We start from the raw sequence: 15,641 nt of genomic DNA on the forward strand, positions 1-15,641 counted from the left end.
AGTCTCAAGTCTTCTCTTCATGCATCAAGTCAAGTCTCAAGCAATTAAAACTGTGACTCGAGTCCTCACCTGTGGTTTTGAAAGACAGAAATCTCAGCACCAGGGCATGCAAGTCATTGGTATTGATCAATAAACCCTATCAACCCCCCGCATATCGATATGTTATGGTCACTTTGTGCTATGAGGCAGGAAAAATCGTATTTATTGCCCCTTTAATAACATTATGCCTGGTAAAGATGGCTGCCGGTCACTGTGTCATTTATACTGATGGGGTTGTGTTTGTGTGGAGCTGAACATCTGGCTCCTGTCATTTACAACGCTCCATACATTGTCACATGTCATATGGCACACACAGTACACACACACACAGTACACACACACACACACACAGTATAACACTCTACAAGTCGTAAACGGTTTTCCCCAGCTGGACAGCGCGTCTGTCTCACCTTGGCGATGTCGTACATGACGGAGATCTTGAACTCCCAGTCCATGAAGGTTTCCTCTGGGTACGAAACCTTATCGTTCAGCACGTACTGAGGGAAGAGAGAAGAGGAGGGGGTTCGGATGTGTGTGTGTGTGTGTGTGTGTGTGTGTGTGTGTGTACAAGTCAAGAACATGTCAAGAAATTCATCTTTTTTTCAGATTTTTTGCCCCCTTGATCTGATTTTTAGGGTCATTTTGCTCCTTTTTGGGACATTTTTATTGAATTCTGAAATAATACAAATATTCCTGTTATGCATATTAATAATAATAATAATAATACATTTTATTGGTATAGCGCTTTTCTAAATACTCAGAGACGCTTTACATAATAAAAGAGATACGCAAAAAATGGCAAATAAACACTCAGTTCTACCGTTTCAGAGTTTTTCTGATCGAAAAACGCTAAATCTTCTCTCCCACAATGCAATGGAAAGAGGAGGATCCTGCAAAACCCCTATGGTGGCCCACGAGGGACAGTAGTCACCACTAAAAATATGTGACTAGGGTGAAATTGAAAGTCTAGTCTAGTCTGATGTAATGAAATGATGAAACCTCTTGTAACCTTTTGTATTAGAAGTGTCCTGTTTCTGCTTGCTCTGTGTGAAGCTACTGACTCCCTCATCTCACTAACTGCTGTTTGTCTGTGTGGTGTAAAGTGCTGATTTGTCTTGTGTTTTTACTTAGAAGTTCCCTTAAAAACTGCGTGGATTTGGACCGCGTGCCACACGTACCCTTAGCGATCCTCTCTCTCCATACTCAAACACTCCAAACACTCCCTGTTCAAACTTCACCGTGCCATAAAACTTGGTCAGGTTGTAATAGTCGATATGCCGGAGCTGCAGAGAGACGACAGAGAGAGACAGGGGGGGGGGGGAGGGAAACATTAAGACTGTCAAACCTCAACACAATGAAAGCACGCATGCCACCTGCTTGGCTGTGGTGTGTGTGTGTGTGTGTGTGTGTGTGTGTGTGTGTGTAAATCTCACCGAGTTGAGCTCGATCCTCTGGCTCTCGTTGAAGTTCCCGTCTGAGTACTTCAGCTCCTTCAGAATCACAATCTGAAAATATTGCAGCAGCATCAGACAGAGCTTTAATTCCACAGCGGAAATACAAATAACACATTTAAGCTTTAGTAACAGTGTGTTCTTTCCTTTTAAAATAAGAAAAAAGACACTGGCACAGCGAAGGAGTGTAAAACCCAACGAGTCTGAGGGTCAGGACGAACTGGATGAATTACGGACTCTGAAACTGAAATTTTATATCATGTTTTTAAACTTTATGATACATGTCTCTCTTGTGAAATAAATGAATATTTTGCAGCCACAAGGCTTCTTCCAGTAATTTATCAAGTAAAATAGCCTTAAAAGGAAAAATAGAAAGCACCATTTGATGTTAGAGTTCACCATTTTGGATGTTTACACCTGCAAAAGGAGCCACATGTAGGCATCGCTTCATGTTATAATGACGGCAAACTGACAAAGTCTGCAATAAAGAAAGATTTTACAGAAACAAAAGCATGTTGATTGATTTCTTGTTACCTTCTTATCGTAGCGTCCGCGGCGGATCTTGTAGTTCTTGTCTTTCCTCTCGTCGTCAATCTGATAGAGAACATTTCAACAGATGAACTCAGGTCAAAACGCTCTGTTTTTCTATTAGTGTACACACTAAAGCATTCATGTTCAGGGGCAAGGTGAAATCAATGATCAGTGGGTAAGAAGAAACGTACCCATGGTTTTATTTCATTTGCTTTTCATAGATAACAAGCGCTGGGAGTTGAGGAAAATCGGACGGCATGTTGGGATGTTTGTACCTTGAGGGAGATGACGTTGCGCTCGTTGTGCTCCAGCAGGGTGATGAGGTCGAAGGGGATGTGGGACCATCGCTTCCTGATCTGACGGTGTCTCCTGTTCTGTCTGGACAGAGAGAAACAACACCGTCAGGCTTCTGATCGGAGGAACAAAACACAGGGAACACACACTCTGTTTGGTAGGAGTTTCTGTGTGATGATTCACTGTGAAACAGAAACGCAAAACATGAAAAATCCAACACAAGAGTTTGCATCTTACTTATTTTTCGCTTTTCTTATTATGTTTCTAGGGATTCCTATTACTATTATTATTATGTATTCAGTCCAACAACTCAGGCAGAGATTGGTAACTTTTTTTCTCCTGATGACACTTGGACACAAAGAATAGTACTGACTGGCCCATAGGGGGCGCTGTAATAACTCTAAGGCTCAGCCCCACCACACTGTTAGTCATAGAGATGTGAAACTTGGTGCAGATATGTATCTGGACATGCTGAACATTTTTGCCTCTAGGACCTGTAATGTCCTTCATAAATCTTTGGCCGCCATTTTTGATTTTTTGAAAAAACTTTAAAATATCTTCTTCTCATGCCGCAGGCCAGAATTATACAAAATTTGGCAAGTACATTAAATGGGTGTTCCTTTACTTAGTTTACAAAAAGCTAAGGGATCGGTTCAAAAATGGTCAAGTTATTAACCTATCAATTTTTTTAAAAATTTGCACAAAAAGTTCCACTGACTGTAAAATCATCACAAAGTAATCAATCCACTTGAAATTCATCAGGTTGGTCAGAAACATCATTTTAAAGATATCTGCCGAGCCACATGTTGATATGTTGAGATTTAAAGAAAATACAGCCATTTTCTGAGCCATTTTGTGATAATAACAAAGACTCCAATACCCACAATGCCTTGCAATGCAATCAGTAAAGTCTTAATTCTTTGTCACACTGTGGTAACCTGTTCAGTACTGCTAGCAGCTATATTTTCTTATTTTATTTACATCTGCATAATTTTAGTTATGTTATATTATTATAGTTACATTATTGTAGTGCATGGTGACTTTCTTCATTTTCATGCAGTAAAATCTTGTACGATGACGCTGTTTATTACTCACCTGTAGAAGATGAAGGCGATGGTGGCCACCACCACCACAGTGACAGCCAGCACAATCACAATGATGTCATGCTCTCTCAGGCCTGACGGGGGGAGCACAGGAAACACAGATACAGTTCACATTTCACAGCTTAAGCATTTAGCAGACTTTTTTAGAAAATAGAAAAGAAAAAGAAGATACATTTTCATTGCAGGTTTTACAGACTGTTGACTGTTTTTCTGCAGCTGTGATCAGAGAGGAACCTCCATCATATCAACCGGCTGATATCTGATATTTAATAAAAGGCCAATATATATCGTTGTCATCACTCCTCCAACATGGCGGTGTGTGCTTCCTACAGTAACAACTCCAAACACTTCCTGACACTCCTCTTCTGTAACTGTGACATTTTCTTATTCACAACCCGTCTGGAGTTTGATCTCAGATCAGTTGATAGTCAGGTGGAGATAACAAGCTTTCTGTCTTATCTCATATTAACTACAGCTAATGAACAGCCAGCTTGACACTTTCATAAGATGAGTCGGCATTTGTGCATGTGTGTGTCTGTGTGTGTGTGTGTGTGTGTGTGTGTGTGTGCGTCAGAGAGAGCTAATGATTAGACGATGTCCACAGAAGACAGTCACAACAGGTGTGGATCATTTGGACGATGTGTGTGTGTGTGTGTGTGTGTGTGTGTGTGTGAGCCCTGCCTTGTTGTGGTTTGTCGTCAGGAAGACTTTTTCCCCAGATGAAGGAGGGGTTGGACGCCACCACGCTGGTGTAGTTGTCCTCAGTGTTGAATGTAAATAAAAGTTCATACTGAGGAGCAAATGGGAGAAGACGATTACACACTTCTGCATAATAACATGACAGGGAAATAACCATACGAGGAGTTTAATTCCCAAATGAGATTAACCACCCTTTGAATAATTTGACAGTCTTAAAAAATGATTTCTAGCATGAAATTAAATGCTATTAAAGCTCATTGTGAGTCGTCGCTTACAAAATGCCCTTACAAAATAATCTGTGTTTTTGAAACGTTTACTGATGATCTGTCCCATATTTGCATGTTTGGTAAAGTTATAGGATAATAACGTCATCATCAGCTCCTCGACCGACCCATTCAAATCACTTTACCTTGTTATTAGTGGTGTAAATTATGGAGAAATTCACGTCTCTGTCTCCATGTTCGTCAAGCTTGTAGTTTCCAGCAATGCCTGAGCAGAAACACACAAGAGTCTTTATACACAGACATACAGCAGGTCCTTGTATCATTTACATACAGCAGGGCCTTGTATCATTTATTCCCTAAAATGTCACTAGGAATGATCCATTAGTACTTCTGTTTGACTGATTTGGTTTTTATGAGTCTCTTTTCTGCAACTAGGCTCAATTTAAAGTGGTACTCTTGTTTTTACGATTCTGTCTCCATCTTTGTCCCTCAGCCTCATCACTGTGGTGTTTCTGCACTGCACTTCCCAGAGATCACCTGTCAATTAAACAGTGTGGGCGGAGCTTGGATTTCCTGTTGCTGCAGTTTGAATTTCTCTTTTCTCTGTCTGTTCAGCCATGGTGGCTATCGCTGCTCATGCTAACTACCCAGTTCTTCTTCTTCTGTTTATTCCAAAAAAAAACGGAAACGTAAAACGCATCACTTCCTGTGCGGCAGAGGATTTTTCCCGGTAAAGAGCTACCAGACACCGGCTGTTTAGAACAGACAGTGGAAAAGCTTTATGAACTGGATATAGGTTGAATCACTGTTGTGTTAGAGCAATCAGTGATAAAGAGTAGCAAAACAGACATGTATTTATATTATCATATCAAGGATTATTACTTAAATAACTACTCATACTAGTTTTATAGTTACTAGTCACTAATGTCATTTTTACTAGTAATTTTACTGGTGATAAATTCTACAAGTGACTGGTGCATTTTAGGGAATAAATGATAAAAAGCCCTAACACACAGACATCATCATAAGTCTCTCTCTCTCTGTCACACACACACACACACACACACACACACACAGTCTGTTTCCAGCTGCAGCCTGCAGGCTATAACACCTAATCTGAGCCTCGTCTTCATCATGTCAGTGAAGAAAATATAAATAAAGAAGTGATTGCAGTTGACGGCCTCCATCTGTTGCACCTCACACACAGAAACAACCAGTGTCAGTTATCACAGCTGCTTTCAGTTATTCAGGCCTTTTTGAATTCATTTTATTTCCCTTTTTTCCGATTGATGATTCCATCATTTTGATTGATTTTGTTGGTTTCTGTGTCCAATTCACCTGCGTCTCTGTTTGTCTTATTGATCTTTTTTCTCTTTTCTCTTTTAGACTCTTTGAGACATTTTTGAAAACCGCTTGGATTTTTCTTTTTTGTCTCACCTACACAGTATTTGAAGAGTTTCATTCCAAAATGAGATATTCGCCATTTAAAAAAAAAAAATAAAAAAAATGACAACCACTATTGAAGTTAGGACTCATTTTAGGACATTTGCTTATAAAATACTTCAACTTTTAAGGACAGAATCATATTTGTTTTTCAAATATTGCCTGATTAATGGCAGGTTTTGGAATGAAACCCTTCATTTCTTCTCTCTTTTTTCCATTTTTTTCTCATTTGTATGTGAAAATAAACTAAACCTAAACCCCATCCTACTCTCCTGCTCTCTCTCTCTGTCTCTCTCCCTCTCTCACACACACACACACACACACACACACACATCCGTACTCTCTCTCTCTTCCCCCCACCGTTAAACGAGACGTTCCTGAAGTAATTCACGTTGACCGACTCCATCTGCTGAATCTCGGACGGATCTTTTTGATAGATCTCCCTCATCACCTTGCCGAGCAGCAGCACCGAGTCGTGGTATGCCGCCATGTAGTCGTTCATCTGCAGAGAGAGAGAGAGAGAGAGAGAGAGAGAGAGAGAGAGAGAGAGAGTCTGTACTGTGACCGCAGCCTCGCAGGTTTGATCCCCGCAGCACTGAACCTCTGCCTGCTAACTCATAGTGTGACACTCTGGATATCAGTGTCAGCTTTACGCCTTAAAGGGCCGTTAAGTAATCAATTATCTTTACTGACTTCTATGCAGCAACATTGATAGAACTTTTCTCTTTCTACTTCAACTTATTGGTATTGATAAACAACTCTATCAACGCATCGAAGATACATTATGGTTATTTTGTGTTATAGGGCAATAAAAATATGACGTATTGCCCCTTTAAATGTTCAATGTAAACTGTACATGTAAAGGTAGATAGAGCAAAATTGAGAGGATGAGGCTTGTAGAAATCAATTAGGATGAAGAAAAGTTTATTGTTGTGCAGAGTTTCCCTTTATCATAATAATCAATACTCACACACTTATATTATCTTAGTATTTCTTCATCTTAGTCTAATCAAACTCCCACAGATCTTCCTGCCGATTTAAGTCTATCAACAACGTTATTGATAGTTAATATGTCTTACAACTGTCCAGTGCAAAAATGCATAATAACAAAAATGTGTAATGTTTTTTGGTCTATGGTGTCTTAAAGAAATACCTATAAAAGTATGAATTATTAGACGAGCCAACTCTCACATGAACATACACCTATATCTTGTAAGGCAGAAAAAATAGGAATTTAAATATTTGGAAACAGCAGCTGCAGGATCTGCTACTCAAGCTTTTTCCACCCCATTATTCATCTGTATCTACTTAAACATGAGCATGACCGTTCAGTAAGTGCCCATGCAGAGAAAACCCTACAGCTGTCTCTACTAACAATCATTTAACACTAGAAGGAGGAAGAAAGGGGAGGGGGGGGGGAAACGACAAAAAGTGCTGAAACATCAACATCCTCACTGTGTTGTTGTTTCCCAGGTCATTGTCGATGGTGTAGCTCCTGGTGTTGGGCATCGTCAGCACCAACACGTTCTCCATGGACGGGAGGGACGACTTGTTGGTGTAATAGTCATCACTGTGGAGAGGAGGCGGGCGCTCTTTAAAACATGCTGATGTCAGTATACTATATTCTCTTTACAGACAGGAAAAGTGAAAAACAGAGAGGGAGGGAGAGAGAAAGACAGAAAAAAGAGATGGAACATGACTGAGAGGAAGAGCACTGACTTGTAAAGATCAATGAGGATGAAAAGCACTTCGGGGCTGTTCGCCTCCACGGTGCCGTTCTTCACCTCCACTAGGTCCTCTGGTGATCCACATATGATGAACACTGCAAAGACAAAAGCTGTGTGTGACTAGGGCTGGGTATCGGTACTCGATACCTGTAAGGTATCGACCGAAATAACCCAGTACCAAGTAGTATCGAAACTTCTCCAGTCAAACGATACCTGCATTCGATACTTTTTGTACACAGATCTAGAAAAAAATGACTATTTGTATGGTTTTGCTCGCAGCCAATCACCACAAGCGTTCTTCGATTTAATGTGACATGTGATTGGCCCGCTACCACAGCAGCTACAACCCATACAGTCTGTGGTGAAGTCGAGCGCGGTGTGTGTGACGGAGTTGGCAGTTCAGCGTGCCGAGATGCCACCAAAACGTAAAAAAAAAAGGTATCGAATGAAGTACTCTATTGGTATCGGTATCACTTTAAGGGTACTGGTATTGGTACTGGTATCGTCATTTTTTAAACGATACCCAGCCCTATGTGTGACGCTACACAGTGCTGTGAGTGCAAACATTTTTTAGCATGGCTGTCCTGTGATAATAACTGCCTATAATGTAACAAATGCCAATAATTTAAAGCTGCACTGGGCAACTTCAGATTTTGGCGGCTCCAAGTGTTGAAAAGTGAAAGGACTTCATTACCCAGAAATCCTGCAACGTGACACGAGTAAACTGCGTGCTCCTCGTACCTAAACACACCTTTTTCGCAAACATGGCGGACGTACTTCTGCAGGTTATAGATCGGTTCTCTCCGTTAAGAAGCGAAACTTTCTGTCTCCTCCGACACACAGCTTTCTGTTTCTGTTGTCAGACGACTGCAAGACTATGAAACAGTGATTTGATCGAGGGTCACAAAATGCTAACATCTTTTCAAAGTCCCTGGAAAGGTAATTCCATGGTTGCCTTGTAAATATGTAATTTGTGCTCTTGTGTGCATATAAAAAATGTCTAAAAAATTAGAAAATTCAATTGTACTCCGATCTTTCAAAAAATCGATTTAGCCGCTTTGCTCTTTTCCTGTTACTTGAATCTCCAACCAATCATAAAACGTCTTTTCCACATCACTAACAGTAAAATTCAATTGGACTAAATGTTTATGTTTTGAGTAAACAACCTCAAATATTCTGACAAACATTACTGCAATTACATTATTGGAATTTGTTACATTATAGGCAGGTATTACCTTATAGACTTCTACAACTGTGTAAGACACAGACACACACACACGCTCCAAAACACACATTTTGTAGACACACACATGAATATCCAATGTGTTAAACTGCAGTTTCCCTGTATAAGATGGACACAGAAAGACGTCTGCTGGGAGTTTGAAACACTTACTGTTGCTCGTCCTGTTTCTGGACCTCAGCTGTGCTTTCAGTTCTTCTGGTTTTCGCAGGATCGCTCTCTGGACCTGTGAGGAAAACTGGGCAGAGCCGGCATCCAGCGCGTTTATATACCTGTAGAATAAAATCATTTAATCTTTCCAGCGTGAGCGAACTCGATGTATAATCCATTCTGTTGTATTGTTACCGTTCAGACGTTTACCAAAAGCATTCCTCGGTATTGATCGGTTTCTTGTAAACGAAGGCCGTGCTCCAGACGGGTTTGATCGCGTTGCCTGTCTTCCAGAACTGGGTGAAGAAGTTGGAGATCTTGCGCGCCGGCGGCAGGACGCGCTGCAGGTTGAGCGTGTAGTCGCAGGACAGGCCGAAGCTGCCCGCCGACATGATGGGCGTGCTCAGCTTCAGACCGCGCTCCAGACTGGGAGAGAGAGAGAGGGAGAGAGAGAGAGGGAGGAGAGGTGGGAACAAATAGAGGGGGCTTTTAGTGGAGGCTTAATTCAACCCTCTGGCGGCCATATTGGAGGTCCACTACTCTTGAGAAACAACTGCTGAGAACAGCATGGTTGCATTTCTAAACGTACAACATGACTGTCTCAACATAATTGAAATGATTTTTTTGTTTTGTTTTTGACTAGGAACTGATCTTTTCACCTCTTAATGTCAGCTTGTTAGCTAAAAAAACATAATATCTGGTTAGCTAACTATCACTGTTGTGTTGTATCCCATCTGATTTATAGACTAGTTAACAAATCTAGTAGAAGCTAGCGTTAGCAGTGGCTAGTAGTCACATGTTAACAGTAACATCAGTTGCTTTGCTAAATTAGCTTGCTGGTTAGCTAGCTAGCTAGCTAACAAAGCCACACCAACTGTTCAGGTTAACTGCGCTGATGCTTTTCAAATGAAACTGATCCATCAGAATCACTGTTGCCAACTTACTCATTTTTTAGAGACCCTGGCAACTTTATTCCTCAAAAGCAACTGGAAAAACCTAGCGACTTTTTCAGACCATGGGGAACAGTGCTAATGTGTTATTAACCGCCAGCATGTAGCGGCAAATCGGCATAGATCGATTTGCACTACTTATTTGTTTAATCCAAAGATGTCTGATGATCACAGCGTTTCCCATCCACCCCTCCCTCCACTAAGAGCAAGTAAATATATTGATATGCAAATTAGGATATGATGTCATCTGGTGACTTCTGGTGACTTTTTTAGCAGCTAATAGCTACTTTCCTTGGAAAAGAGTTAACAATACTGATTGGACCACAGGGGTAAGGAGTAAAAACAAAACAGTTTTGGAAACAAATCTACTACTTTACTTGTACTCTACACTTTTACTTGTATCTTTAATGAACTGGCCTATGCCCACATCACAACATTTCACATATCTCTCTTTTTCTAGCCTGGTTGTTATATATTTAGACATTTAGACATTACACACACACACACACACACACACATACACACACACACACACACATTGCACAGTAAGACCCAACATGGTCAAACTTACTCAACCATCTGGAAAGTAGCGTAGGTGCAGGTCGGCCCCAGCAGGGCACAACCCAGCTCCCCAGAATTCTGCAAGAGAAGAAGACAGAAGACAACAAAACAAGTCAGGTCTGTGTGTGTGTGTGTGTGTGTGTGTGTGTGTGTGTGAGAGAGAGATGGGTGTGAAGTTGTACTCACTGTCAGGTTTTTGAGCATCTCCACTCCCTCACATGCGCTGCTGCTGCAGCCTTTGCGTCTGTAAAGCGTCGTCTCAAAGCCTCTGAAGTTGGCTGTGAGGTTGAACTTCACGTCTTTATTGGGGTTTGTTGTGATAAACAGAAACAAAGAGAGAGATAAAGTGATTTTTCAACTTTTTTTTGGTTTAATTTAGTTCATGGGTGTCAGTTGGTTGTCAACAACAATCTCTATTGTGGCACTCACTGTACTTGAGTCTACTGAATCAAAATTGAATGTTAGAGTTTTTATAATTATAGTGGAGAGCAAAGATCAAGCAAAAGTTGCCAGAAATTTCTTTGGAAGTCATAATAAAAAAATTAAAAAAAATGCAAGGGAAGCATTAATGGATCAGTGTTTCCTGTGAGCTGATAGTTTGGTGATTTATCTAATCATTAATCACGCTGACCACATGCTGTCTTTTCAGTTATCAGTCATTGCTCCACTTGTCCCGAGACATTTAGTGGATAGAAGAAGGTGTAGATGTTTTGGTGCCAAATGATAAGCTACTTTGCCATACCTTAGTTTAGTTTAGTTGGAGTTACAAAAAATGTAAAAACACTGGAAAAGAGAGAAGAAAAGAAACGCAAACTGTGAAACAAAAATCCCTTAAGGGCCTTTTAAAAACTGAAAAAATGGGGAAATAACCAGATGACAAACCTACAGTTGGATAAGAATCTGATGCTGCTGCATGAAGCGTGAGATTTCAGCAAATATACACACTAATACAAAAAAAAATCTACTGTAACTGTAAATGTGTGTAAATGCACCCTGCTGCACACACACACACACACACACACACACACACACACACACACACACACACACACAAACAGCACCTCACCTCAATCCTGCACACACCACACAAAAAAATCTATGTAGTAAACTATATAATTCTTCAAATTACTATATGCACTCTGCTATTCTGTAGTAAATACTGTAGCATAGTGAAGGATTCTTCAAATTAGGCTTCTACATAGTACTGCATTATGCTATATTACTGTGTAAATACTGCAGTATCCTGTAGTACTATGTAGGCCTAGTCTTTCTCAAATTACTACCACAGGATCTACAATACTACAATATAGTAAATACTGAGTTAGTGCTGTAATACACAACATACTGTACTACAGAGTAACATGGTTTACTAAAGTCATTTCGTAAATGCCAAACAATGCTGTGTATACTTCAGTAAACACATCACACACACACACACACACACACACACACACACACACACACACACAGTCAGTCTCAATCTCACAGATTTCTCCCTGACACACATCTGTATTTTTATGTTTTTTTTTTTTTTTTACCTAGTCCGGCGTTAATGTTTGAATCGCTCTCTATGGCCCGCTCTATTTCTCCTTGCACATACTTGAGGCTCCAGGGAGACTCGTCGTCGTTCAGCAGGATCACGTTGATCATGATCCCCTTCTGACAGTCACTGATGCCCCGACACGCGCCGACGGCCCACAGCATCCCCAAGGCGCACACACACAGCCAGCGGCCGCCGGGGCCCATTTTCTGCTCCTATTCCCAAGGTTTACTCGGTTTCCTTCACCTTTCCAAGTCCGAGTCCAAGGCGTGTATAGTTGCTATTCACTCACTCGTCCCCAAGAACTTTCCTTTACATGTTGTTGTGAGTCCAGAAATAAAGTCAGCTCCACCAAAGCGTCACTATACGGCTGGTTTGACTGGTTTTCTCCACTGAATCATTTACTCTTTTACATTCACATCTGCTTTCTTCCTCTTACCTCACTCGCTCACCTGTCCCCTTTCCACGTCAGGTCGTTAATGTACAACCCGCACTGACACACAGAGCAGGTCAACCGCAGCCCATATAACCTTCTCACTGTTGGACCAAGGTCTGTGTGAATTCAGACACTGGAAGACAAATAGATGCAAACACACACACACACACACACACACACACACACACACACACACACACACCTGTCCCGCAGAGGGAATGACTCATTTCAGCAGGACATCAGATTGCTGATAAAACATCATATAGATGTCATTGCCGTGCGTAATTGCGCATTGTGCCAGCGCGGAATAACGGCAATTAAAGCAGATTGACGCTTTAAAGGGGAATGCCACTCATTTTTAAGAATTCACTTGTGTTATTTCTGCGCCTCGGGACAGTTCAGTCCATACTTGTGAATCTGCACCACTCTTTCCCACTGAGCACTAGACGTGATTTCAGTGTGGCCTCTATGCTTTAGCTCTCATATATCACAGGATCCTTTTGGCTAAGTATAGCCCAGTTTTAGACCAATCAGTAAACACATTATTACATAATTAAACAATGCATAAACAGCTGTAAATATCAAAAATATGCACCAGAGAAGTCCATAATGCTTTATTTTTGTAATTTACCCCAGATAATGTAGTCAAACAGGTACACATACTAAACTTTCACTTTTAAACCCTATAGCCTCACTTTAGTCTCAAAGTCTATAACCATTTGTTGTCTTTTAAATGGCTAATCAATATAAATTGCTCAGTGGGTTCCTAAAGCTAGAAATCAGAGATGTCACTGGGATGTAAAATCAGCGGCTGCTCCACTGACAGTGAATGAAGCGCTGACTGTGGAGACATAAGATGCTGAGTTGAGTTGTCACATCAAAATGAAGTTTGTATTCTAGCATTACTAACAGGTATGAACCAGAATTTAAACCTCATTTGGGTGCAAGAACTCACACGAAAACCTTATGAGTCAACAAAGTCAGTCCAGCGCCCCATTCATTGTCTATGGAGCAGTGGCAGATTTTACATCCTCATCAGTTTGCTAGCTTTAGGAAACAGTGGTGCAGGTTCACCAGTATTGACTGAAATGTCATGGGGCACAGGAAGAACATATGTAAATTCTAAAATTCTCCCCTTTAACTCTGAACATTAAGGTTGAGTTAAACCTCAATGGGCGGAGCCAAAGAACCACTAACTGGAGCAACAAGATATTCAAATTAAAAACACAGGATAGTATACTATAACAAGAGACACTTGAGCTGCATGATGCACCATGATATAGTAAACATAACCTAACATTATGCAAATGAGGTCATTAAGCTATATGCATTAATTAGCAAATATATCCATGTCAACATACTTGTCTTCACATAACACATGGGCGGTATTAATATGAACTCCGTATCTTAAAGCATTAAGGAGATACTGTAGTGGTTTCAAGAAAATCAGTTTTTCCTCATTAATATGCAAATATATGCAGCAAGGTACTCCCAAATGTAATCAGATTATCAACTGTATAGGTGGAAGCTTTGGTGTAAATATGAAGTTTCTATCGTGTATTGTTCTGGAGTTAATTGGAATATAAAAAATAATATGGGACATAAAACAGGATACAGAGTTAACAGGGATTTAACAGATCATAAAAACAACAGCGGCAGAAACAAGGTGGAGAACATGAGTACAGCCTGCATACGACAGGTGACAGAAGGTGAGTGTGTGTGTGTGTGTGTGTGTGTGTGTGTGTGTGTGTGTGTGTGCGTCCGTGTCAGTAGACAAACACAGACAGACAGTAAATCTGAGAGAAGAAGCAGAGTCGGAGCTGTGAAGAGAGCGAAGGTCGTCTGGGCCGTAAAACTCCTCCCAGATAACTTCCTCCTGCTGTAAAACACACACACACACACACACACACACACACACACACACACACACACACACACAGCAGTATTCCGCGTCGCCGGGGATGGAATGAATCTTCCAACCAATTATTTTTCAGCTGATAAGTGCCTTTACTTAATTAGCCGTGTCTCCTCAGCAGGCTTAATTGAATCTCCAAATGATCAGCTTACAGTCAGGCTGTTAAGAGACTGAGCTGCAGTGTGATAAAGTCTGGAGACGGCCCGGTCCAGACTGCATCCACCAGTACACACACACACACACACACACACACACGCACGAACACGCACTTGATACCAATAATTCATCAGTGTCTTTATCAGCTCATTTGCTAGAACAATCACCTTACTGAAGATCTCTCACTTTAGTTTCCTCTCTCTCTCTCTCTCACACTCTCTCTCTCTCACACACACACACTCTCTCTCTCTCACACACACACACACACACACAGAGAGAACTGTCAGTCTGTGACTACATTTCCCACGCTTTCTCTCCACAACACAGACAGCACTCATCTATCACCATGACATCAAGGGAACCAACCTGAAGCAATAAGAGCTAGGTGTGCCTGCGCGTGTTCGTCTGAGTGTTCGTCTGCGTGTGTGTGTGTGTGTGTGTGTGTGTGTGTGTGCGTGTGTGTCTTTTTATCTATTAGGGCAAATGCCATAACCCTTTATTTCATTGTATATATTGTGAAACAGAGCTGTACCAAGCTGTGACCGCCCTAAAGCTGATATCTACCTGGACCAGAGTACACCTGTCTATATATTTTAATGCCTGCAATATAAAATGTACATTTTAGTGTCAACCGGCTCAATGCTTTTATATTCTCTTGCCGTGCGTAACTCTTGTTACGCACGGCAAGAGACTCTTGTTTCCACTGGTTGCATAACGCAGTGGCTGAGGCCGTGTCAGGATTTCTCCCTTTTCATGAAGAAAATCATGGAATCCATTGAAATAAAAAGACAAAACAAAGACCATTTTTGCCACTACATGTTGGAATTTCCCTCAAGGCTATTCCTCTTTTTCATTTTAGATCAATTTTCTCACAGGGCTTGTCTGGATCGGTGGTAGCAGGTTTTAAGGTGTGTGGGGTTGCGGTTTAAAATGGGGGTGTGGGGGGGGATCTATGTCTGTCATATTTGGAGTCTGTATAACATCCTAAAGATATTTTTCAAAAAGACTGGGCTACAGCTATAGGAGAAGGCTCCATAACAGACAAATGAGAGGATGGGATTGTTCACTGAATAGAAGTGTGTGACAGCACTGGTCTCATTTTGACAAAACTTGGAGGGATGCTGCATTTTGGCTTTGTATTCAGGCATTTAAAAATTACACTGATTGAACTGATGGAGGCTC

At 41.1% G+C, this 15,641-nt stretch overlaps 1 protein-coding gene across 1 annotated transcript in view; it reads right to left on the reverse strand.

Annotated features, from left to right (window-relative positions):
- Positions 1-12,158, reverse strand: part of gucy2cb (guanylate cyclase 2Cb) — a 22,887-nt gene extending 10,729 nt beyond the window's left edge. Inside the window, exons 1-17 of the mRNA XM_078290749.1 lie at positions 11,951-12,158; positions 10,599-10,711; positions 10,423-10,490; positions 9,112-9,327; positions 8,905-9,023; positions 7,504-7,606; positions 7,240-7,354; positions 6,145-6,286; positions 4,527-4,606; positions 4,100-4,208; positions 3,775-3,783; positions 3,411-3,492; positions 2,297-2,399; positions 2,025-2,084; positions 1,473-1,544; positions 1,218-1,322; positions 450-536 (exon numbers count right to left, since the gene is read on the reverse strand). Of these exons, the coding sequence (XP_078146875.1) occupies positions 450-536; positions 1,218-1,322; positions 1,473-1,544; positions 2,025-2,084; positions 2,297-2,399; positions 3,411-3,492; positions 3,775-3,783; positions 4,100-4,208; positions 4,527-4,606; positions 6,145-6,286; positions 7,240-7,354; positions 7,504-7,606; positions 8,905-9,023; positions 9,112-9,327; positions 10,423-10,490; positions 10,599-10,711; positions 11,951-12,158 (1,791 nt within the window). The remainder of the gene's footprint in view (positions 1-449; positions 537-1,217; positions 1,323-1,472; positions 1,545-2,024; positions 2,085-2,296; positions 2,400-3,410; positions 3,493-3,774; positions 3,784-4,099; positions 4,209-4,526; positions 4,607-6,144; positions 6,287-7,239; positions 7,355-7,503; positions 7,607-8,904; positions 9,024-9,111; positions 9,328-10,422; positions 10,491-10,598; positions 10,712-11,950) is intronic.
- Positions 12,159-15,641: the final 3,483 nt, after the last annotated feature.

Source organism: Centroberyx gerrardi, chromosome 20, assembly GCF_048128805.1.
Source record: "Centroberyx gerrardi isolate f3 chromosome 20, fCenGer3.hap1.cur.20231027, whole genome shotgun sequence".
Classification (NCBI taxonomy): Eukaryota; Metazoa; Chordata; class Actinopteri; order Beryciformes; family Berycidae; genus Centroberyx; species Centroberyx gerrardi.